Raw genomic sequence first — 23439 nt, 5'->3', positions numbered from 1 at the left:
TGCTGCAGCTGAACTGATTATTTGCTCACACCTACTTGACGTCAACACTGGAGGGGGGCAGAACCCAGCCTCCTCCACCATGCTGATCCTGAGGCCAGTGAGTGTAAGACACAGAATCTACTTTGCTTTCTATTCAGTAAACATTTTCTAAATTCATTTACTACCAGCTAGACATCAGAAGACTGAGTCCACTTTGCATTATTTTCACTCAAATATTTCTCACTGAAAAGCATCAGGACTGCTTAATGAAATGAAAAATGAAAAACCTTAATGAAATTTCTCAAAACTACTTAATCATGGTACAAGGAACTGTAACATAAATTACTAACCCCATATTTGGAGAAATCACTAACACTGGCGGAAAATATTTCAGCATTAACAGTTACTCACTTTTTTCGAAGGTGAAAATACACTTTTCCCATGTTAAGTGACAGTATATTTTCCCTCAGAACCGTAAAACTTAACAATCCTTTCAATGGTTAAGGTTTTATACACCAGCACAGAAATTCCTGGCACTTTTGAAAATAAACTCCAGGGAGGAGAAAAGCTCTTTGATGTACCGCAACATGTACTCTGAATATTTTCATATTACGAATGTATATAATCGAATCCCACCAAACACCACATTAGATTCTGAAGCATTGAAATCAAGACTGTGATTTGCTTTTGTAAGCCCATCATAGCTCATGTCACATGATCTCACAGCCGAAGATAGCAGATATTCAGAGCATACAACACGTGGTGTTGTTAGCCAACAACAAACTCCCTCAAGTTGCATGAACACACAAATAGGAAACGTTAATGATTTAAATTAATATACTTAGTATAGCTATAAGAAAAGCTAAGCTTTCACATATAATATTGGTTTCTCTTTGTGTGTATTCCGTTGTAAGGTACATCAGACAAATGTGCCAGTAAAATTTTAAATAATGACATAATTGTCTGTGTCTTCTGGGCTCGATATTCTTTCAAGTGGCTGACCCTCAAAGTGGTAAGCTTTAAATGAGAATCAGACGATCTGTGATTTAAGAAATACAAAAGCACATTTGCACATGTAACATGTGTGCACAGCTACAATGCCATAGGAATTGTGTATGTTAATACATATATAACATTAAGAAATCTTACATTTGTCATAAACGAAACAGGGCATCAGAGGATACGCCCAGACCATCAAAATTTCGTAAACCATACTAAAATGCATTATTGGGCTTGAAGTGGACATTCATATGTCGAGATTTGCAAAGGAGTGTGGCCTAACCTGATACTAACCTTTTCAGTGTGGTTTTCAGGATGCAAATTTTCTTTGAGTACCTGTACTGTACTATCTCATGATTGGTTCTTTCTTATGGCATAATGCCACACATGCCGGAAGGAAAAAACTTGCACTTGAAATTCAGCGAACAGTTGATATTAGTCAACAATGTTCCAAATAAAGTGACTGTCTTTGCAGAAAAGGTTAATAAAAGCCAAATTTCTTCAGCAAACTGACAAAACTAACTTCACCATTCTGTGAGGCAATTGATGCTGGGCTTAAAAAAAAAAAGGAACTAATAACAGCTTGGGTGCACCAGAAAAATTTTTTCGGGTCGCATCTGGATGCTTGTTGCTACTTCTCATACATCTAACACTCACATTTAAAGTAGGCAGAAGCAAGAGAAGGTAATGTTTATACGCGATTCAATTGTACATGGGCCTGCACGTGCTTGCAGCAGCTCAAACAAACCTAATGTGAACAGTTGTGATGTCATGCTCATCAGGAGTAGGGCCAATGAGCATGGGCCTCTCATCGCAAGCAGTTTGATTTTCCGAAGTACGGCATTGTCTTCATCCTAAAGCCTTTGACATATTTTGCTGTTGGCAGACACTTCTGTGTGCACTGTGTTTTGATGATGTAAATGGCATATTTCCTTTGGAACGTAAGTTTTTTTTTCCTCCTCTTGTTTATGTTTTATTGCTGCAGTATTATTCTCTAGCAGTGGGCTAAAGTGAAATTCTTTGTTAGAGTATGCGTTCTTACCACTCAAACCTACAAAAATGTTACTGCAGTCTAAATGGAAAATTCCCGGAATCCTGAAAGATAACCAGGTTTCTCCCGGTTTTCTCCCACATGAAAAAATTCCCGGGTTTTTCCCAGATGTCCCACCATGGGCGTATACATTGCACTTTGCCCTTAGCTATCAGCAACCCTGAGATTAAAGGCCGATCATTTCAATGTACCTTGTATTTATCTCACAAAAGAGAGATGTGAACGATTCAGTCATTTATCTCCAAACAATGTTGTCGTCCGTCTTTGTCCATGTCATACACCAGACCCCATTTAGTAATTAAATGGTGCACCATCTTACAGTAATGTTCTGTCCTCATGTGAAATAAGGGTGAAGTAACATAAAATATAAAGGTAGGTGCAACATGTCAATCTGGTGGGTTCTGAAGGTAAGTAGGACTCATTTACAATGAGTATAAACTCCTTACCTTTTCTTCAGTCACAACTTCATGAACACACAATAAAAAATATATGTGGTGCCCATTCTTTCGGGTATGTCAAACAGACTAGACACTATTTCGATCCAGCAGCCATTATGAATTAAGACACAAAGGAATTATGCACACTAGCTGTAAGTGTGCACTGATTTAAATCAATGGGACAGGCTGAAAATTTATACCAGCCAATATTCGAACCCAGATCTTCCACTTCTGGAGCAGCTGCTTTGACCACTAAGCCATCTGGACAAAGTCATGATCAATGGAATGAATGTTCTAAGCTTATTCATATATCAAACTATCCCATCCACTAGAGACTACCTCTTAAAGCTAGAGGAACAACTACTGAACAAAAATGTATGTGCCTGTATTGTACCAGAAGGAAATCAAAGATACAACAAAAATATCGCAGATCAATGTCCTGTCGGAGGAGCATAATTAACATGGCTTAATATTACACAATAAGATACCAGAGGAAATAAAAATTGCTATATACACAATATTTAAAATTAATCCAAAGATATTCCCCATAAATCACTGTTTCTATTCAGCAAAAGAATTTCTGAACATGTAAGAAAAAAAATTAAATTGTAAAAATACATATTTAATTTTAATTTGCCTACTATCTGCTAATATTATGTATTATTGTAACTTTTCTTTCGCCTATCCAAAGTGAATTGTAGAATCTGTGTTGGTTGATAGAACTTATCAATAGCTGTTCTTTTTACACAACTTTTGTGAACAGAGTATGAGAGGAATGACAGTGGTACCATAATTACCCTCCATCACATGCAATAAGGTGGCCTGAGCAGTATAGCTGTAGATGTACATAATGTTTTTCCTGTGTAACTTACCTGCCATGTCACAATCCCTTCCATGCAAATTGACAACACAGAACTTGTGCTGTTAAAGCCTCTCTAAGTGTAGTAAATGTTGCAGAAGTCTCTAGTACTGTGTGTAGTATTGTCTACATAAGAATCACAATACTTCAGCAGAGCACCTGCTTATCTACAGGTTTGTATGCTTGACATTAATGGAAAACCTCAGAAGCTAAATGGTGTAACACAATCCCATCAAGAATATAATTCCTAGCAAAGGCACATGGATAACAGTTAATGATGTTGAGAAGCAGTAAACATAAGCCTCCAAATGGGCTTTATTATCCAAGTGACAAGGCACAGTGGACCCTACTTCCCTTGTTGCTCTGATCTCTACAGTTATAATTCACCACTTTGCTTGGCTGAAGTATGTGACACTGCCTCCAAAAACTGTATCACAGAGGAGAAAGCAAAAACATAAATCCAAAAGTTAATTGCTTTACAGCTTTGGGTAGAAGAACCAACATGTTTACCTACTTTCAGCACTTTTAAACAGAAAAATTAAGGATAGTATGATATTAAGAATGAAGTAACGCAAGTGAGCACAAAAATATACCAAAAAATGGGAAAGGAAGTCAGGTTTTATGATCTGGCAATGAAGGTTGCAGGATTAGTCTAATTTAAACCAAAATCTGGCCAACTAGATTGTGATTTGACAGCCAACCTCTCAACTGCGAGTCCAGCAGCTTAACCATTCCACCATATCATTCCGTACCTTAAAAATGAATGTAACATGATATAAATGTTAATTCTAGACATTATTTCTTGGTGACAGTGTTCCTAGAATTTCATTATTATAATGCCCTCCCAGTGCTCACAATAGTTGTCAACTTCATCTGAAGATGAGCAGATGGAATACCAAAGTGTCTCCATAACAAAAATGTGAACTTGTTTCATAGTGAGTACAATGATTACAGGTGAGTAAAAGTGAGTTTTACCATAAAATAATCACCTTTTATTTACTACATAAACAATAACAATAAAATATAGGACAGTTTAGTCCATACTCAACAATTCACATAATTTTATGTAAATATATACAAAACATAGTAAACTAATTTAACAGTGCATTGTTTTGCCCTCAGTACTGGTAGGTATTCTACCAAAGTAACCATCATTTACCTGATGGTTCACTCTGATTGACTTCACTTAAAATTTGTTTTGAAATATGGTAAACTTTTGAAACTTCCACGACCACCTGTCTTTGGCACCTTTATGATTACTGTTTTACAGTTACTACAGATGGAAAAATTTACAAACAGGTCAGCCATTTAACCAACAGTTCACATATTACTATAATTTCTCCACTATGTACAAATAGTGATATAATACATAATATTTACACAAGACAGTACATCACAATACATTGCATTATCATTAGACTGCCACTGTCTGAATTAACAGTCCACATAAACATTTGAAAGTATGGACAAATTATTTCATATTTGAGCATAATTTCACAACCCATTTACAATACACAGAATCTGTAATATGTTGATCAACTGCAAAAGCAGTCACAGCCAAATTTATTTTTATTCTCCTAATATAGGAAGTGTCCCTAACATTATAGATGTCTCATTCTAATAGACATATGAGCACATTTGGCAAGAATCTTCGTCAGGCACTGTAATAAAAGCATTTGTGATAAAATGTTTGCTTATCTAAGAATGTATATGGAGTTAAAACTTTCATGATAATCAACATTAAAACGGTATTTACTACCACAAGAGCATAATGACTTAGTAAGTAACAAGATTCAGTGCAATTATCCTTTTTATAAAATATAAAGCCCATCTCTTCCTGAGAGTATTATAAAATTTCATAGGAAAAGTTATGTCTCTCACTCTCCAAGGATCAGACATCAGGACTCACAGCATCATTTTCATCACAAATGAATTACTACAAGATGTCACTAACATTTGGTGTATTGCTCCAACCGTAAATTTTATGGAATAAATAGTTTAACACAATTTTATATGCTGAATCAAATTTCATTTGGTTTAGGAATGTATGCTCCGACAGTATTATTAACCTATCCTCCACAGGTATTTTATGCGACATTTACATTTTCATGGTAAAAAATTATAGTATCAACATGATAGGTAATGTAACTTTCAGCCAATCATTAATTAAGACACTGATAATGGTCCTTTTTTATCTTATTTCTTAATTATAATATATTTCTGTCAAACTTTAACAGCATAACACTTTCCTCAGGCACAGTCTACATACTCAAGAAAAGAGCTCAAAACTGTACTGCCTTTATCATTCTTTAGCACCATGTAAATAATGATAATTTCAGTTTACTGAATAGTACACAGTACTACATGTGGTTATCAGACTTGGGTTTCTTTTCTCCCCCCTGCCACCCTAAATCCCTTCCCAGCCCTGGAAATGTAACTGCATGTTCCTTGCACAGTGTATCCCAAGGAAAGGTGCCTGCAACAAAAGAGAGAGTACAACAATGTAAGATGCATTAGCTATGCAAACCCTCTCGTGTTATATTTGATTCCTGAAGTTTCCTTTCCTTGGATCAATTTAAAATGAAGTTTCAGTCATCCATTGCTCAAAAACGCGTCACACACAGGGCTAGGCCAATTTCGCTGTTCATCATCGCTCCACACATACAAAAATGCCCTAAAATAGCACATACAATGAATGTCTAGTATTTTCAGAAAATTTCAGTTCTAAAATGCTGCATCTGGTTCGGTCTTAAAAGCAATGTGGTACTGCTCTGGTGTTGCTGGAGCAATGTGTTGTATGATGACAGGTGGACTGAGGATCTGTTGATCAGGAGGACTCAAGCCAGCAGAGAGGGGGCTTCCTGAACAGTGAGAGCCACCATTGGCTTGGTCTTGCTGCTGTTGTGGTTGCGGCTCTTGTAACTGCGGCGGAAAGTCACCTGCTGCTGCAGTTGCTGCCGAAGGGCTAAGTGGGGCAGGTGTTGGAGTTGCATCATTTGCTCCTGCAGGAAGTTCTCAGTTACAGAAATCCAAAATTGGAAAACATCTTTTGCAGAATACTTCAAGTGAATAACAAAAATGTATAATACAAGTAACACTTTTTCATTGAAGAAATACAAACTACAAATCTTGCGTGTATGTAGTCCATTAACCAAAAGCATTTGGAATAATTTCAAAATAGTGAACACAGGCTGTAACGCAAAATAAGTATCCATATTTTGTCAGATACTAAAATATACACTAATTTTCACACAGAGGAGGGAAGGAGGAGATGTCACAAGAAGAGTAATGAATTATACAAAAGCATTTAACGCAAAATTGAACATGCAGACTACCTGCACTACGAAACGCTTTTATGATCTGTCCACAGTAGACAACTGTTTCAGAATAGAATGCTGGTTAGTGCATAGAGTGAGAGTAGACACCTAGGTTAGCTTATTTAGTTGAGTGGTATCAGTCATCATTTACTAGAAGAAATCCGATGGAATTTTAAGCACGTTAAACTAACACACAGTGACCAAATGGTTAACTTCTCACTATTGTTTTGGCAACAATTTGTAACCAGATATTTAGTGCTCAGAAGGTTCAACAAATGAGAATTGATGACTTATGTAAGCTGGCACTTTAAGGTAGATAAAAATCCTAACTATGGCCTGTCCTTTATGCAGTCACTGGAAATGATATGTGCACTTTTCCTCAATTGATCTGTAGTTCACCATGTTGTTCAACAGTGTCCAACTTTTGCTAGCAATGAGACAGCAGACATTCTGATTTGGCGATACATGACAAAACATTATCATCCAGGAAACTTTCATAAAAGGTACATTTTTGGATGAACAAGTGGGCATGTTCCCTTCATTTAAACAGATAGGCATTACACTGTAGCAGAATCAAAACAAGTTTTAAACAAAAGTCTACATAACCTGAGCCAGAAACTAAAGATATAGATTACTGTTGAATGTTGAAGATCCAGAATGAGAAATGGCTCAGGAATGGTACTGACAATGACATGTGTGCACATGAACAAATGATGATGATAAAGGAAGATTTGGGGGGGGGGGGGGGGAAGAGAGATAAATGCATAAATAAGGTGATGTCTCCTCATTCCATTACATAAGCAATAAAATATATATATATATATATATATATATATATTTTGGAAAAGAAAAGGAGACAAATGCAATACAATTACTGAACTAAAATTATGTGCAGAAAATCTAAGGACTGCAAAATAAGTCATTTTATTATTACAGTGTTGTTCACCAAAGAGGCAGTTAACATTTCGCTAGGAAGAAATATTTGACAACTGTCTTTAATTTTTAACTAAAGTTAAATTCCTCTGCAATTAAATTCTAATTGCTGGAATTACCAGGAAAATTTTCCAATATGACAAACCACAGGGTTAAGTTCACTTAACAAAAATATTACAAACAATGACTGGCAAAAAGACTTATTTAAGCCAAACCATCCAGAACTGTCTGAGATGAAAGTGGAATTTCTCTTCAAGCGGTTGTACTTTAAATTTAAGACAATGCATTTCTCATTACATCACATGTTTTATACATGTTAGTGGAGTATCACAGATCCAAAACTATACTATTTTCAATACATTCACTATTTGAGTGGTAACATTTGACATAACTTTGTATAATGGCTGAAAGGTCTGGATGCACATACCTTACATAGAATTTTTACAAAACAATGTGCTACACTGGGCACAGCGAGGGAGAAAGGAATAAGGGTATCTGCAGGGAATAAACTTAACAACATAAAAGGGAGAATTACATCAGCTAACAAGGGGACCTTGTGGACTGACCATCTTTAATTTCTTTGTACTGGTAAAATTTGGAGGTGCGTGCCTTGACATGAATTCCAAACAGCAGTTACAGTTTTTAGAAAAAATCAAAGTTTTAAAATATTTCATAGCACTAAAGTCTTTGTATCTTACTAATAAAATTGCTGGTATCTGAATGCATAATAGCTGTGTCTGGTAATCATAGAGTCACTGGTTCAGTTCTCATTTGTAAGGTTAGGTGCTGTAATTCCATCCCTGCTCCTAATTTTGTCCCCCTAGGAATTCCTGTTTTCCACGGTTCGTAACTAACGTTTAGCTTACACACAAGTCAGACTTCTTTCCATTCTATTTTTAAGTATGTCACGTGCAACATGTTTAGCTTCTGTGTGCATGAGGTACATATCAGTAATAATGTTCAATCTCTTAAATAATATTTTACTTTCTATTTGATGTTATGCATTTTAATACCAAATTTTGTTTCACTGTGAATGTAATTAGTAATTAGAAATAAAAATGTTATTCCACACTCTTCAATTAAGATTTCCATTTGTTAATAAATATGTAATTTAAATCAAAGTAGTAATAAGCTGATCTTATTGAGATTACAAGACTTCTGCTATTCACTCAGCAACTGGCAGCTTATTATTAAATTATAGTAAGGTCCCCTTGTGAGACTGATGAATTCATGGTTAAACATGTGTATTCTAGGTGGAACTCAAACTTAGTCATTCACCTTTTATAGGCAACATTCTAACAACCAGGTGAGTAAAGCAGTGCCTATGAAAGATGAAAATCCAGGTTTGAACATTTGTACAGGGCACTGCTGTTCTCTCATGGTTTTATTACAGTGTAAAAACTACTGCAAAGAGAAAGTTTTAGAAGAAAACACAATGATAATCCATAATTTAACAACTGTCATATCCTTTGCAATCTACCATATTAATGCAACAGTCAAAAATTCTAGTTTATTTCTGCCTGCAGTAATGCCTGGTGTGCTACCTGGGCATGTGCACCTGGCATTTCTGTCTTCAAGTTGTGGCACTGTTAGCAAGTGTCTTGTACAATGTTCAGTTGCTCTTTCATAGGTAAGAACTGCTGTGTAAATATATCTTACCTCCAAGCAGCATTTCCTGAAGTAAACTGTCAATTCGAGCAACCCCAAACAATTTGGCAAACTGAATTTGCTCAATCATCTGCCAGTTAATTGACTGCAGAGCAGGTAGTGTAAGCAGAATCTCTCCAAAGCGACCTCTAGAGTCATACTGCCGGTCACTGATGTAGTCCTCAAGATTGATTAATATCTGATGACGAACAGTTTTGATGCGTGCAGGATCGCTGAGTCCTCTGGCATCTACAAAATTAATGAAGATAGGTTGAATCACTCAATACTAATTCACAATAATAATGTGGAGAGAAAGGAAGTTGGAAAAAAAATTAAATTCTTCAAGCAAAGTTTAACAAAACTTTAGCTGTGTCTGGCCTGAAACTGGAAAAACCAATTGGTTTGGGAATGTTATGCAGCTGAGATACAAAAATGTGGTGTCACAATTATTATAAATAATGATGGTGGATGAAATCATGAAGGAGCCAAAAGCACCTCATAGACGAAGCAGACTAAAATTGTTGCTATTTGCCCACGAGATTGCATTATGAGGAAGGACAACAATATATACTAACTTTTTTTTAAAAAGAAAGAAGAAAGAAATAAATTGCAGTCTGGAGAAAAGTAAGACCATGTTTGTAACTAGAGCTGAAAGAACAGAAAGAACAAATTAATATTAACAGACAAGAAATTGTAATTGTGTACAACTTTACATATCTGGGAAGTGCAAGGTGGAGGTTGAAATTACCAGAAGGGTATCACAGAGCAATGCGTTTTATCTGTGTGGGAGGGGCTTAGTCTGAAGAAACGGCGTGCAAAAGAAGTGTAAGGAAGTTCTGGGCAAGACATACTAGATACCCATATTGACATACACATCCAAGACCTGGACAATGACAAGAGGGGATAGTATAATCGAAGCCAGTCAAATGCAGTTCCTAAGACATATTTTAGAGAATACAAGGAGAGACAGAGAGGAACAAAGATGTTAGGAAGGAAATTGGACTAAAAAGCTGAATGACAGCACTGAGAAGAGGAGGTGTAGAGAGAATGAAAGGTGGAAGAATACCAAAACAAATAATGGAGACCATGACTGAATGCAAGAGGGAAATTCACAGCAAGATGGAAAACTTGATCAAGAGCAGTTTAAGGAGAAGGAATTTGGACAGGAGCAAAAGTGTTACAGAAGAAGAATGCCAGAAGGACAGGGAGAAACAGTAATCATGAATAACATGCTTGATTAAGGGGAAATAAAGGCAACAAATGTTTACTTCATTTTGCTACTATTTCTAGTATAAATGGAGCTTTTCTTACATCGTGTAGACATTACTTTCCTTTTTAGTCACTAAAAATAAAACAGAGAACAAGATTTTAATCCATCTTCTGTGAGTTTCTTCCAAATTTCAGTATGTGTTTGATAACCATTTAATATCTTTCACATGTAATATTTGGTGTTGTAATACATCAAGATTTTTTGTTCATCAGATAGATTTGCAATTAATGTTTTGTGTCCTTATGAAACATTAAAAACAGTTTAACTTCACCTGCAAGCAAGCATCCTAGTGATATATCTCCAATGTAAGAAGCGGTCAAAAAGCTTCCTTTTGAAGGCCAAATAGTCGGTAATTGGTATGCTAGCCAGGCTAAATCTTTGTGAATATTGAGGCAATCATATGACTTAAGTGCCAGGATGAAAACACCTGTTTGGTAAAACACTGTCCTCGTGCATAAAGAAGTCCATAACTGCCTGAAGCATATCCTCATCTGACAGGAATCGTTCACCCTTAAAGGCCTTTTTTATGACCAAAAGCATGGTGATCACAAGGGAACAGATTAGGACTATAGTGCTGGTGCTCAAGTGTGTTCCACTTGAGTTGGCACAACTACTACATTATGATATTTGTAATATGGGGATTTGCACTATTATAGTTAGGACAACTAAAATTAGGAAAATAATAATACTGCAACCCAAGAGAAAAGACAGTTTCATGTTGCTAATCTCCTTTAGTTTTCCAGGTATTTTTTACTATATTAAGAAGCAGTACAGTGTATCTGACTTTTTGCAACGCCTTGTTTATGCTTGCGATGGTGCAACATAATATTCTGCACAAAAGTAAGGAAAACAGTTATAGAAATTTCTAAACTTTTGAAGCAGTCTCACACAGATAATGCCCTCGCTTGAACAGAGTGTTGGAAATGATTCTTCTGATTCAAAAGTGGTAATTAATCACTTGCCTTCAGCCAGTGGCTTTTACATTCATAATACCAAGGATTTGGAGAGTGTCAACTGCTGTTGCTGTTGTTGTAGTTGGGGTCTTCAGTCCTGAGACTGCTTTGATGCAGCTCTCCACGCTAATCTATCCTATGCAAGCTCCTTCATCTCCCAGTACCTACTGCAACCTACATCCTTCTGAATCTGCTTAGTGTATTCATCTGTTGGTCTCCCTCTACGATTTTTACCCTCCTTGCTGCCCTCCAATGCTAAATTGGTGATCCCTTGATGCCTCAGAACATGTCCTATCAACCGATCCCTTCTTCTAGTCAAGTTGTGCCACAAACTCCTCTTCTCCCCAATCCTATTCAATACCTCCTCATTAGTTACGTGATCTACCTACCTAATCTTGAGCATTCTTCTGTAGCACCACATTTCGAAAGCTTCTATTCTCTTCTTATCCAAACTGTTTATCGTCCATGTTTCACTTCCATATATGGCTACACTCCATACAAATACTTTCAGAAATGACTTCCTGACAAATCTATACTCGACGTTACCAAGTTTCTCTTCTTCACAAACGCTTTCCTTGCCATTGTCAGTCTACATTTTATATCCTCTCTACTTCGACCATCAACAGTTATTTTGCTCCCCAAATAGCAAAACTCCTTTACTCATTTCCTAATGTAATTCCCTCAGCATCACCTGACTTAATTCGACTACATTCCATTATCCTTGTTTTGCTTTTGTTGATGTTCATCTTATATCCTCCTTTCAAGACACTGTCCATTCCATTCAACTGCTCATCCAAGTCCTTTGCAGTCTCTGACAGAATTACAATGTCATCAGCAAACCTCAAAGTTTTTATTTCTTCTCCATGTATTTTAACTCCTACTCCAAATTTTTCTTTTGTTTCCTTTACTGCTTGCTCAATATACAGATTGAATAACATCGGGGATGGGCTAGAACCCTGTCTCACTCCCTTCCCAACCACTGCTTCCCTTTCATGTCCCTCGAGACTAATAACTGCCATCTGGTTTCTGTACAAATTGTAAATAGCCTTTCGCTCCCTGTATTTTACCCCAGCCACCTTTAGAATTTGAAAGAGAATATTCCAATCAACATTTTCAAAAGCTTTCTTTAAGTCTACAAATGCTAGAAACGTAGGTTTGCCTTTCCTTAATCTTTCTTCTAAGGTAAGTCGTAAGGTCAGTATTGCCGCACGTGTTCCAACATTTCTACAGAATCCAAACTGATCTTCCCCAAGGTCGGCTTCTACCAGTTTTTCCATTCGTCTGTAAATAATGCGTGTTAGTCTGCCATAATTTGAAGTAGGTTATAATTTCAATTTGTTCAGATCATGAGATTTTAACTCAAATTATTATCTGCAGTGTAATTTTGTGACTTATCAGCAAAAGAAGTCCTTGAAGAAGCTTTCGTTTAAACATTCTTGTGAAATATCCTTAGGAGTGACAGGCACAATAAAATAACACACAAACACACACAGAAAATTTCTAGCTTTCGCAACCAATGGTTGCTTCTTCAGGAAAGAGGGAAGGAGAGGGTAAGGAGTCATTCCAATCCCGGGAGCGACACACACACACACACACACACACACACACACACACACACACACACACACACACACACACACACACACAAGAAGACATTTGTAAAGGCAAAGAGTTCGGGCAGAGATGTCAGTCGAGGCGGAAGTACAGACGCAAAGAAGTTGTTGAAAGACAGGTGAGGTATGAGCGGCGGCAACTTGAAATTAGCGGAGGTTGAGGCCTGGCGGATATCGAGTAGACAGGATATACTGAAGGGCGAGTTCCCATCTCCGGATTTCGGATAGGTTGGTGTTGGTGGGAAGTATCCAGATAACTCGGATGGTGTAACACTGTGCCAAGATGTGCTGGCCGTGCACCAAGGCATGTTTAGCCACAGGGTGATCCTCATTACCAACGAACACTGTCTGCCTGTGTCCATTCATGCGAATGGACAGTTTGTTGCTGGTCATTCCCACATAGAAAGCATCACATTGTAGGCAGGTTCATGATCGTATACACCTTCCGGGTTACAGGACTGGAGTAGGTGGTGCTGGGAGGGTGCATAGGACAGGTTTTACACCGGGGGCGGATGCAAGGGTAGGAGCCAGAAGGTAGGGAAGGTGGTTTGGTGATTTCATAGGGATGAACCAAGAGGTTACAAAGGTTAGGTGGACGGCGGAAAGACACTCTTGGTGGAGTGGGGAGGATTTCATGAAGGATGGGTCTCATTTCGAGGCAGGATTTTAGGAAGTCGTATCCCTGCTGGAGAGCCACATTCAGAGTCTGATCCAGTCCCGGGAAGTATCCTGTCACAAGTGGGGCACTTTTGGGGTGGTTCTGTGAGAGGTTCTGGGTTTGAGGGGATGTGGAAGTGACTCTGGTTATCTGCTTCTGTACCAGGTCGGGAGGGTAGTTGCGGGATGCGAAAGCTGTTTTCAGGTTGTTGGTGTAATGGTCCAGGGATTCAGGACTGGAGCAGATTCGTTTGCCACGAAGGCCTAGGCTATAGGGAAGGGACCGTTTGATATGGAATGGGTGGCAGCTGTCATAATGGAGGTAATAATGACTCCTTACCCTCTCCCTTAAAACCCACATCCTTTCATCTTTCCTTTTCCTTCCCTCTTTCCTGACGAAGCAGCCGCCGGTTGCGAAAGCTCGAAATTCTGTGTGTGTGTTTGTGCGTTTTATTTATTGTGCCTATCTACGGGTGGTTTCCAGCTTGGTAAGTCTTGGAATCTTTGTTTTTAATATATTTTTCCCATGTGGAAATTTCTTTCTATTTTATATATATATGGCAATGTTTATCCAGTATCCAAGTGATGCGCACACTTCTTTCCAAGTCAATGGCACTGTCTGCCTCAAGTTCAGGTAATCAACATCATTACTGTTTATGTGTTTTGAAAAGACTGATTGATTAAATTTACAAAGTGAAAAAACATAAAATGTGGGAAATAACACTTTAAACTTTAAAAGTTACATACAGGATACCACCTAGCATCTTTGCAATTTACATATGATATATGTATGTAACAGGCATCAAAATACTTATCAGAGAGCTTTTTTTCTAATAAAAATCGCTCATGTAACTGGGACTGATAACTGTGTGAGAAGTACAAACATCTCATCACAATTTATGTTTTTCAGGAAGCACATGGCTATCATTTATTATTTAAACAGTTAAACACTGAACCAGTTATGTAATTTTTTTATGCTTAGCAGGATGCGTTTCGAGAATGGTTCTCTCATTGTTGTACTAATACCTAGGAAAGTATTTTTTGTGGTGTTTGTGTGACACACACACACACACACACACACACACACACACACACACACACTCACTGTTGGTGTGTGTAATATCACAAAATATTTTTACTACACTGAACAAGAACATATTTTCGAAACACGTTTTGCTCAGCATGGAAAATATGTAAGTGGCACTTTTTAAACCAAAAAGATTTGATCAACACAAAGTGAGTGAAGATGTTAACTAGCAAATGACAAAAAACACTAAATATGGTTCGACAAAGCTGTCACGACAATCACAAAACTGAGAATCTGCAGTAGACACACTTTGGAAATGATTGTGATTGGTCATGACATATTTATTCAAACAAATCTAGTTACTCCTATCAGCTACCATGCCTAGCACAGTTTGGCAGCGACTGGAGATAGGCCATGAATTGTTCCAAGTTCACGTGTTCAAATCCACTGAGTAGAGCACCCCAAGTTAAACTTAAGCATGTACTGTTTGTAAACACTACGTGGTGACTAACATCAAACAAGCATAATTTTAAGTCAGTTTTTTCTTCACAAACTTTTTTTTATGAAGCATAAATTGTGGGGAAATTATAAATATGTTTGCATATAATCAGGTGCAAAATAACATTGTAGACATAGGAGATTTGATGGGAGCACTAAAAAAATTGTCGTAAACAGGAGGAGAACATAATTATGGGAATGTGAAAGAGGGTTTATACTGTACAAGTTTGTATGAAGCTGAAATTGGTTTAAATCTGAATCTGTGATGTGAAGCAGAATGTGCTAGTCGCATTTAGATACATTAGAATGAGAAAAACAGAAGTTGGAAATTCTAGGAAAATTAAAAAACAAAATTGCTGTTTGCTGTATTACTGAGCAGCAAATGTTGTACCTCAATCTAGTTCATCAACTCCTTCATCAATAACTTATTTTCTGTAGGCCCAAGCACAGAGAGAAAGCAAGTTCAGTAACCTAATTAAAAAGACTTTCCCTTGCTTTTGCACCTACAAGCACCATTCCTTTTCAAAGTATGAGAGCTGTGTGCATAAATGTATCTGCTAAGTATAGGTGACTAATGGATGTGCATGTAGCACTCCTGTCAAAGAGTACCAAAGGGCCCACTGAGCATAACATCTCCATCCAATGGATGGATCACCATTCACAATATTCCTCCACATCATGGGAGACTTGCAGAAAGTTTTGGAATTGAATCTAGGAGAATGGAGCAGAGGCTTATAATCAGAGTCTTCATGCCACCGCCCCTCTTGTCCTGTCTGTCATAAGGGCAAATGTTGGATGGAAGTGACGAGAGGGGGCTGGAAGTGACGAGAGGGGGTTGGAAGTGACGAGAGGGGGCTGGAAGGGACGAGAGGGGGCTGGAAGGGACGAGAGGGGGCTGGAAGGGACGAGAGGGGGCTGGAAGGGACGAGAGGGGGCTGGAAGGGACGAGAGGGGGGTGGAAGGGACGAGAGGGGGGTGGAAGGGACGAGAGGGGGGTGGAAGGGACGAGAGGGGGGTGGAAGGGACGAGAGGGGGGTGGAAGGGACGAGAGGGGGGTGGAAGGGACGAGAGGGGGGGGAAGGGACGAGAGGGGGGTGGAAGGGACGAGAGGGGGGTGGAAGGGACGAGAGGGGGGTGGAAGGGACGAGAGGGGGTGGAAGGGACGAGAGGGGGGTGGAAGGGACGAGAGGGGGGTGGAAGGGACGAGAGGGGGGTGGAAGGGACGAGAGGGGGGTGGAAGGGACGAGAGGGGGGTGGAAGGGACGAGAGGGGGGTGGAAGGGACGAGAGGGGGGTGGAAGGGACGAGAGGGGGGTGGAAGGGACGAGAGGGGGGTGGAAGGGACGAGAGGGGGGTGGAAGGGACGAGAGGGGGGTGGAAGGGACGAGAGGGGGGTGGAAGGGACGAGAGGGGGGTGGAAGGGACGAGAGGGGGGTGGAAGGGACGAGAGGGGGGTGGAAGGGACGAGAGGGGGGTGGAAGGGACGAGAGGGGGGTGGAAGGGACGAGAGGGGGGTGGAAGGGACGAGAGGGGGGGGAAGGGACGAGAGGGGGGGGAAGGGACGAGAGGGGGGGGAAGGGACGAGAGGGGGGTGGAAGGGACGAGAGGGGGGTGGAAGGGACGAGAGGGGGGTGGAAGGGACGAGAGGGGGGTGGAAGGGACGAGAGGGGGGTGGAAGGGACGAGAGGGGGGTGGAAGGGACGAGAGGGGGGTGGAAGGGACGAGAGGGGGGTGGAAGGGACGAGAGGGGGGTGGAAGGGACGAGAGGGGGGTGGAAGGGACGAGAGGGGGGTGGAAGGGACGAGAGGGGGGGGGAAGGGACGAGAGGGGGGGAAGGGACGAGAGGGGGGGAAGGGACGAGAGGGGGGGAAGGGACGAGAGGGGGGGAAGGGACGAGAGGGGGGGAAGGGACGAGAGGGGGGGAGGGACGAGAGGGGGGGGAGGGACGAGAGGGGGGGAAGGGACGAGAGGGGGGGAAGGGACGAGAGGGGGGGAAGGGACGAGAGGGGGGAAGGGACGAGAGGGGGGAAGGGACGAGAGGGGGGGAAGGGACGAGAGGGGGGGAAGGGACGAGAGGGGGGAAGGGAGGAGGCGGGGAATTTCCAAGGCTACAAATTTGCTCCATGAGGTTGAAACATTCTGAAGTATTAATTTATTATTTACATACTTAACAAAACAAAGTAAGTACTCACTTGGATCAAAGAAGACAATCGCCTTGAGGCACGCAAATTCTGTGTCATCAATCTGGACCTCGCTGAAGGGTTTCACAAGCTCATCCATGACACGGTCTCCAACACGGCTGATGTCCACATCTGGTGATACGCCCGCTTCTTTAAAATGACCTGTTGCATCATGTATTTGCCAGCCCAGCTCCCACCACAAGCAAGCAATATGAACAGCCAATTAAGCATGTTCCCACACTTATTATTGCAGCAGAAATGAAAGAGATCTAAAGGAATATTGAAGGTGGGATATGATGATGTGCTCCAGAGTCTTAAGAACATTTCTCTACTAGAGATAAATGATTTTTTTCAGTAAAATCAAAGTAAGCTCTACATTTTACTGTGTAAGAAAGGGACAATATTTTTAATTATGGTAGTACAGATAGCATGCACAGTTGCATACCCATAGTCTCAGAGATAACTGTTTTATTAGGCTGTCCCTTAAGAACTGAATCCAAAATAATTCAACATGAGGGAAAATTTGCATTCTCAAATTAACGTAAGAAGGTAACATATTGCACGAAAGTCTCACTGATTATTTCAGATCTTTTGTTTTTATTCTGTAGTTATTCCGCAAAGATGAATCTTATATTCTTCCATATTTTAGTACATCAAAGAAACCTCTCAAGATCACGAATAAAACTTTTTGTACGCTGTAACATCATATATAACAGCCTTTCTTCCCTCAAAGCCCTCAGTTACATCATTTTTACTATTAGAAAAAAGGGAGGGGGGGGGGGGGGGGTACAGAACATAAATCTAAGATTTATGTAAAATTTGAATGTAACAGTAATCCAATAAGTTTCCAACTGATAAAATACTGCATTCCCTGCTTAAACTACATGACATGTCTGTTGCTCCTCATTAGGAAACTTAAAAGAAAATTGTCATTATGTCTTAAGGAATTTTCTTGTTACCTTGAACAACATAGGAGAAGATATTGGTACTTACCGTAAAGGTAACATGCTAAGTTAGCAACAGGCACAATTAAAAGATACTTACACATAAGCTTTCAGCCACAGTTTGATCAACAAAAAAGGAAAACACGACACTTTTCAGGTGTGAGCAGCTGGAGTTGGCAGTCACGTGCATGACGTGTGCTTCCTTGTGTGAATGTATGGTGTGGGTTTCTCTTTTTCTGATGAAGGCTGTGGCTGAAAGCTTATGTGTAAGTACCTTTTAATTGTTCCTGCCTGCAACTTAACATGTTATCTTTATGGTAAATAGCAATCTTATCTTTTTCTGATATTGGAACCTGGCATTTCCACTGTTTGTTAGTTACCTTCTTTCTATTTAGAAATCTCTCTTGTACAGATTTTAAACTGACGGACTCTTCCATCTAATGGCAAATGAAATTATGTTAAACTGAAATGTATCTTTTAGATTTTGTGAAACATACAACATTAAGTACAGACACAAAATTTAATTTTTTATTTATATTTTGTATTAATGAAGCATTACAGTTAAAGATGAATATGATGCAACATATAAATACAGGGGAAAATATGCACCTAACTAACTTCAGTACAAAAGTTGTTCTGAATAATGTGCATGTGACAGCAATAGAGATCTGTGGTCATAACAAGCATGCAGTAACACATGCTAACAAGCAGCAACACATCCAACAGCTACTGGTAACTACCAAGGAAAAGGGCTACATATATAGGCTCAAAGATTCATGAAGAACATTGAAGGAATGGAGAAAGTGAAGCAGCAGTAGAAAGCTGGGCTGACCATCTACGTAAAACTATGAAAAGCAAAAACAGAAGAAAACTTCTGAGCAATATTAACATCTGCTCTGCAGTTGGAAATGAGGCTGCAATGGCTTTAATAACTTTGTTTCCTTAAATCTATATTAGTCAGATTCTTAAGAACCCTAAGCTTTGGAGGAAAGTGGAACAGATACCACAAAATTAGAAACTTTTCATCTCAATTAGATGTTGCTTTCATGAGATGTTGGGGTAGCCAGTTTTATTGTTTCACTTGCTAGGCAATTCTGAGGGCTTGGAAACGTTTCTCACTTCCTAGCAATTATTTCTGCTATCACTTGCAGAACATTATTAAAATTGCTGAATGGATTTATTTATCATTCACAACTGATGTTGATCAGAGACTAATCACCAGTAAGTGAAGCAGTTTCATACGAACATTAAATGTTTACATTTTATTGTAGATATGCTACTTTGATGACAATTATTGTGTAATTAAAGCCAATTATTGATAATAAGTAAATCATTTGAAGCGACTGGACTGCTTTCTTCAGTATCATATATTGCAACACTTGCAAGCCCACCACAGTGCTGCATGACAATCATGAGTAAAAAAGTTATCTTTATTGAGATTTCCTTTATGTTATTAACGGTGTTGCATAGATATCCTGGATATCCTTTATTCAAACTTTTTGTTCTTAATTAATCTAAAATATAATTGTCATTTAAGATATTACACCTTTGCAAGACAGCATTAATTATGGATGTGATTATTTCTTTTGTCCTCCAATTTCTTACTTAAAAGAAAACTTTTGAAATATGAAAGAACTTCTTCTGCTTTTGCTTTGTTCTTTTCTACATTAACCCCTTATGTTGCTAGCAACAGTACTACTACTACTACTACTACTACTACTACTACTACTACTACTACTACTACTACTACAATAATAATAGTAAGAATAATAATTACACTATCTCTAGTACAATGGGCAGGAAAGATGACAAACACAAATACAGGATGAAAATGTTCATATTTGTGCAGACTTTCTACAAATGCATTATGATTTTAGTTACTGTAACACCAAAAGAATAAAATGTTATTGTACAGGGTGATTCAAAAAGAATACCACAACTTCAAAAATGTGTATTTAATGAAAGAAACATAATATAACCTTCTATTATACATCATTACAAAGAGTATTTAAAAAGGTTTTTTTCACTCAAAAACAAGTTCAGAGATGTTCAATATGGCCCCCTCCAGACACTCGAGCAATATCAACCCGATACTCCAACTTGTTCCACACTCTCTATCGCGTATCAGGCGTAACAGTTTGGATAGCTGCTGTTATTTCTCGTTTCAAATCATCAATGGTGGCTGGGAGAGGTGGCCGAAACACCATATCCTTAACATACCCCCATGAGAAAAAATCGCAGGGGGTAAGACCAGGGCTTCTTGGAGGCCAGTGATGAAGTACTCTGTCACGGGCTGCCTGGCGGCCGATCCATCGCCTCGGGTAGTTGACGTTCAGGTAGTTACGGACAGATAAGTGCCAATGTGGTGGCGCTCCATCCTGCTGAAATATGAATTGTTGTGCTTCTTGTTCGAGCTGAGGGAACAGCCAATTCTCTAACATCTTCAGATACTGTAGTCCAGTTACAGTAGCACCTTCGAAGGAAAAGGGACCAAAAACTTTATTGGCTGAAATGGCACAGAAAACGTTCACCTTAGGCGAGTCACGTTCATACTGAGTTGTTTCCCGCGGATTCTCAGTGCCCCATATACAGACATTGTGACGGTTGACTTTCCCGTTAGTGTGGAAAGTTGCTTCATCACTAAACACAATCTTTGAAATGAAAGATTCATCTGTTTCCATTTGAGCAAGGATAAAATCACAGAAATCGATTCTTTTAATCTTATCAGCTGCAGACAGTGCTTGAACCAATTTCAGACGATAAGATTTCATAACTAACCTTTTTCGTAGGACTCTCTATACAGTTGATTGTGGAATTTGCAGCTCTCTGCTAGCTCTGCGAGCCGATTTTCCTGGGCTACGAACAAATGCTTGCTGGATGCGTGTTACATTTTCATCACTCGTTCTCGGCCGTCCAGAACTTTTCCCTTTGCACAAACACCCATTCTCTGTAAACTGTTTATACCAACGTTTAATACACCACCTGTCAGGAAGTTTAACACCATACTTCGTTCGAAATGCACGCTGAACAACTGTCATCGATTCACTTCTGAGGTACTCAAGAACACAAAAAGCTTTCTGTTGAGCGGTCGCCATCTTAGCAGCAACTGACGCTGATGCCTAGTTAACAGCGCCTCAAGCGAACAAATTTACAACTAAATGAAACTTTATAGCTCCCTTCATTCACCGACAGATAGTGCATAGCTCTGCCTTTTGTCGTTGCAGAGTTTTAAATTCCTAAAGTTGTGGTATTCTTTTTGAATTATGTAGTTTCAATTTGTATTAATATGAACACACACTATTTTATTGTTCTGTTAGTCATAAGTATCCATGGCTCAGTACAATATTTATGAGCACTTAACTGACATTTATTCCTGGTAATTCTTCCGCTGTGTTGCAATTTTCCCAACCAATATTACAACATGTGGACTGCTTCAAACCTTTCACACCATTGTGTTGTTGGTAGTATGTTCACTGAGCAGAAATAATGGTCCGTAGACTGTGAAATTTTTCCCAAGATCAAATAATGCAGTTATCCAATGCAGCAGTAGGCATCCTGACCAAAGTATGCTCTCTTAAGTAGATTGGTAGATGAGCTACTTATGAAAACATAATGTGAATGTCTAAATATGTGTAGTTAATGAGGTGTATGTAAGATGAAATTCTTGGAAATTTCTAAAGGGTGGCACTTTGCTGTAGGCTGAAACAATTCCAGGAGGAAAATTGTGTCGTACTGTAATCATTCACCTTCATTTTTCCTTCACAATTGCTTCTACAGGATTTTGTGTTTTGGTGTTCCATTAGGAACTAGTACTGCGAAGAAAAGGTCTAATCACATCACAACTACACAGTGCCAATGGTGGTAATGTTTCATATATGCTTTTTACAAGACAGTCAGCAGGAAACAGGTGGAGCACCAGAAAAAAGTACTCTTATGTATGATCTGCAAACCAAGGAACTGAATGATTTGTAGTTCTTAAGTTCAAAAGCAATGGGGAAACTAGAGCCACACACATTAGCATGATCACAAAGATGATGGAATGGACACCACATGTACATTTAATTGCATGTAAGCTGAGAGGCCAGTGATGTTCTTAGAAGCTATTCAGCTGTAAAGTGAAAATTCTTGATTGTTATGTTTCTTTCAGAGTTTAGTACCAAAAATGTCATCATTGCTGTACTTGAAATTAGTACAGCGAGTTTAACTTTGAGTACCTATAGTCAAGAAGCCAGGAACAGTTTTTATTTAGAGGACAGTTGGTCACATGCCACTACTATGCAGGGGATGGGCAAATTCACAACACAAGTACCATTCTAAAATTTCATGATTCAGTATCTGATAGCTCTGTTACTATAATGAAAGCCATTTCTGTTTCTGAAAGCTTTTTTTACTTTGCACTTATTTGCATTCCAAGCTTTTCATTGTAGCCTGTAACAATAGTTATGGACATTACAACGTCTGGTTACAGATTGCACAGCAGCTGGGACTGAAGATTGATACTGCATGAATATTTTATTATGTTACATCAAACTTTAAGATAAACTTTCACAACCCTAAGACAGTTTTAAATGCACTACTCTAAATACACAGAACAAAAGACACTACCTATTTTTCTTTTAACACAACCAACGACTATTTCTTTGTGAACCTTTTTCTATAAACAATTAAGTTTAACAACATTTAACATGCAAAATATAGCAGAAAGTTTCATTTTTTTCCTGCACAATAGCATTATGTATGAACATACGCTGTGATGCTTACCTGGACAATGCCTAGTAATTATACAATTGTTTCCAAGTAAGAGAACATCTTTTAGATGCATTGACCGTCTTGCAAGACCAAGCAGGAGATGTTCACCAGCATGTGCCCTTAGTAATGCCACCTGTTAAAGTTCAAAACGCACACATTTAATTATGTAGAGTACTATTTGAATAATGCTCAGATACTGGCAAATAAAACTACTTTCATAGGAATTATTCTGATTTTGACTACATATGAGGAAAATATTCTGATGTTTGAAGGAAGAGAACTATGACAACTCATTTCTGCATATTATTTCTTAGTGACAAAAATTAC

At 38.9% G+C, this 23439-nt stretch overlaps 1 protein-coding gene across 40 annotated transcripts in view; it reads right to left on the bottom strand.

Annotated features, from left to right (window-relative positions):
* Nucleotides 1–4294: 4294 nt before the first annotated feature.
* LOC126272746 (transcription factor HNF-4 homolog) overlaps nt 4295–23439 on the bottom strand; it is a 594004-nt gene continuing 574859 nt past the window's right edge. For 8 of the 40 annotated variants that reach the window (XM_049975824.1, XM_049975811.1, XM_049975821.1 and 5 more), the window contains 4 exons: nt 23125–23245; nt 17432–17551; nt 9235–9471; nt 4295–6327 (listed from right to left, as the gene is read on the bottom strand). In XM_049975824.1, the coding sequence (XP_049831781.1) occupies nt 6050–6327; nt 9235–9471; nt 17432–17551; nt 23125–23245 (756 nt within the window). In that variant the 3' untranslated portion in view covers nt 4295–6049. Of the gene's footprint in view, nt 6328–9234; nt 9472–17431; nt 17582–23124; nt 23246–23439 lie in introns of all 40 variants that reach the window. The other 32 variants (XM_049975819.1, XM_049975808.1, XM_049975815.1 and 29 more) reach the window with 5 other exon arrangements.

This window comes from Schistocerca gregaria, chromosome 5 (genome assembly GCF_023897955.1).
Source record: "Schistocerca gregaria isolate iqSchGreg1 chromosome 5, iqSchGreg1.2, whole genome shotgun sequence".
Taxonomy (NCBI): Eukaryota; Metazoa; Arthropoda; class Insecta; order Orthoptera; family Acrididae; genus Schistocerca; species Schistocerca gregaria.
Note: the sequence above shows the minus strand (reverse complement) of the source record. Positions and strands in the feature narration are given on the sequence as shown.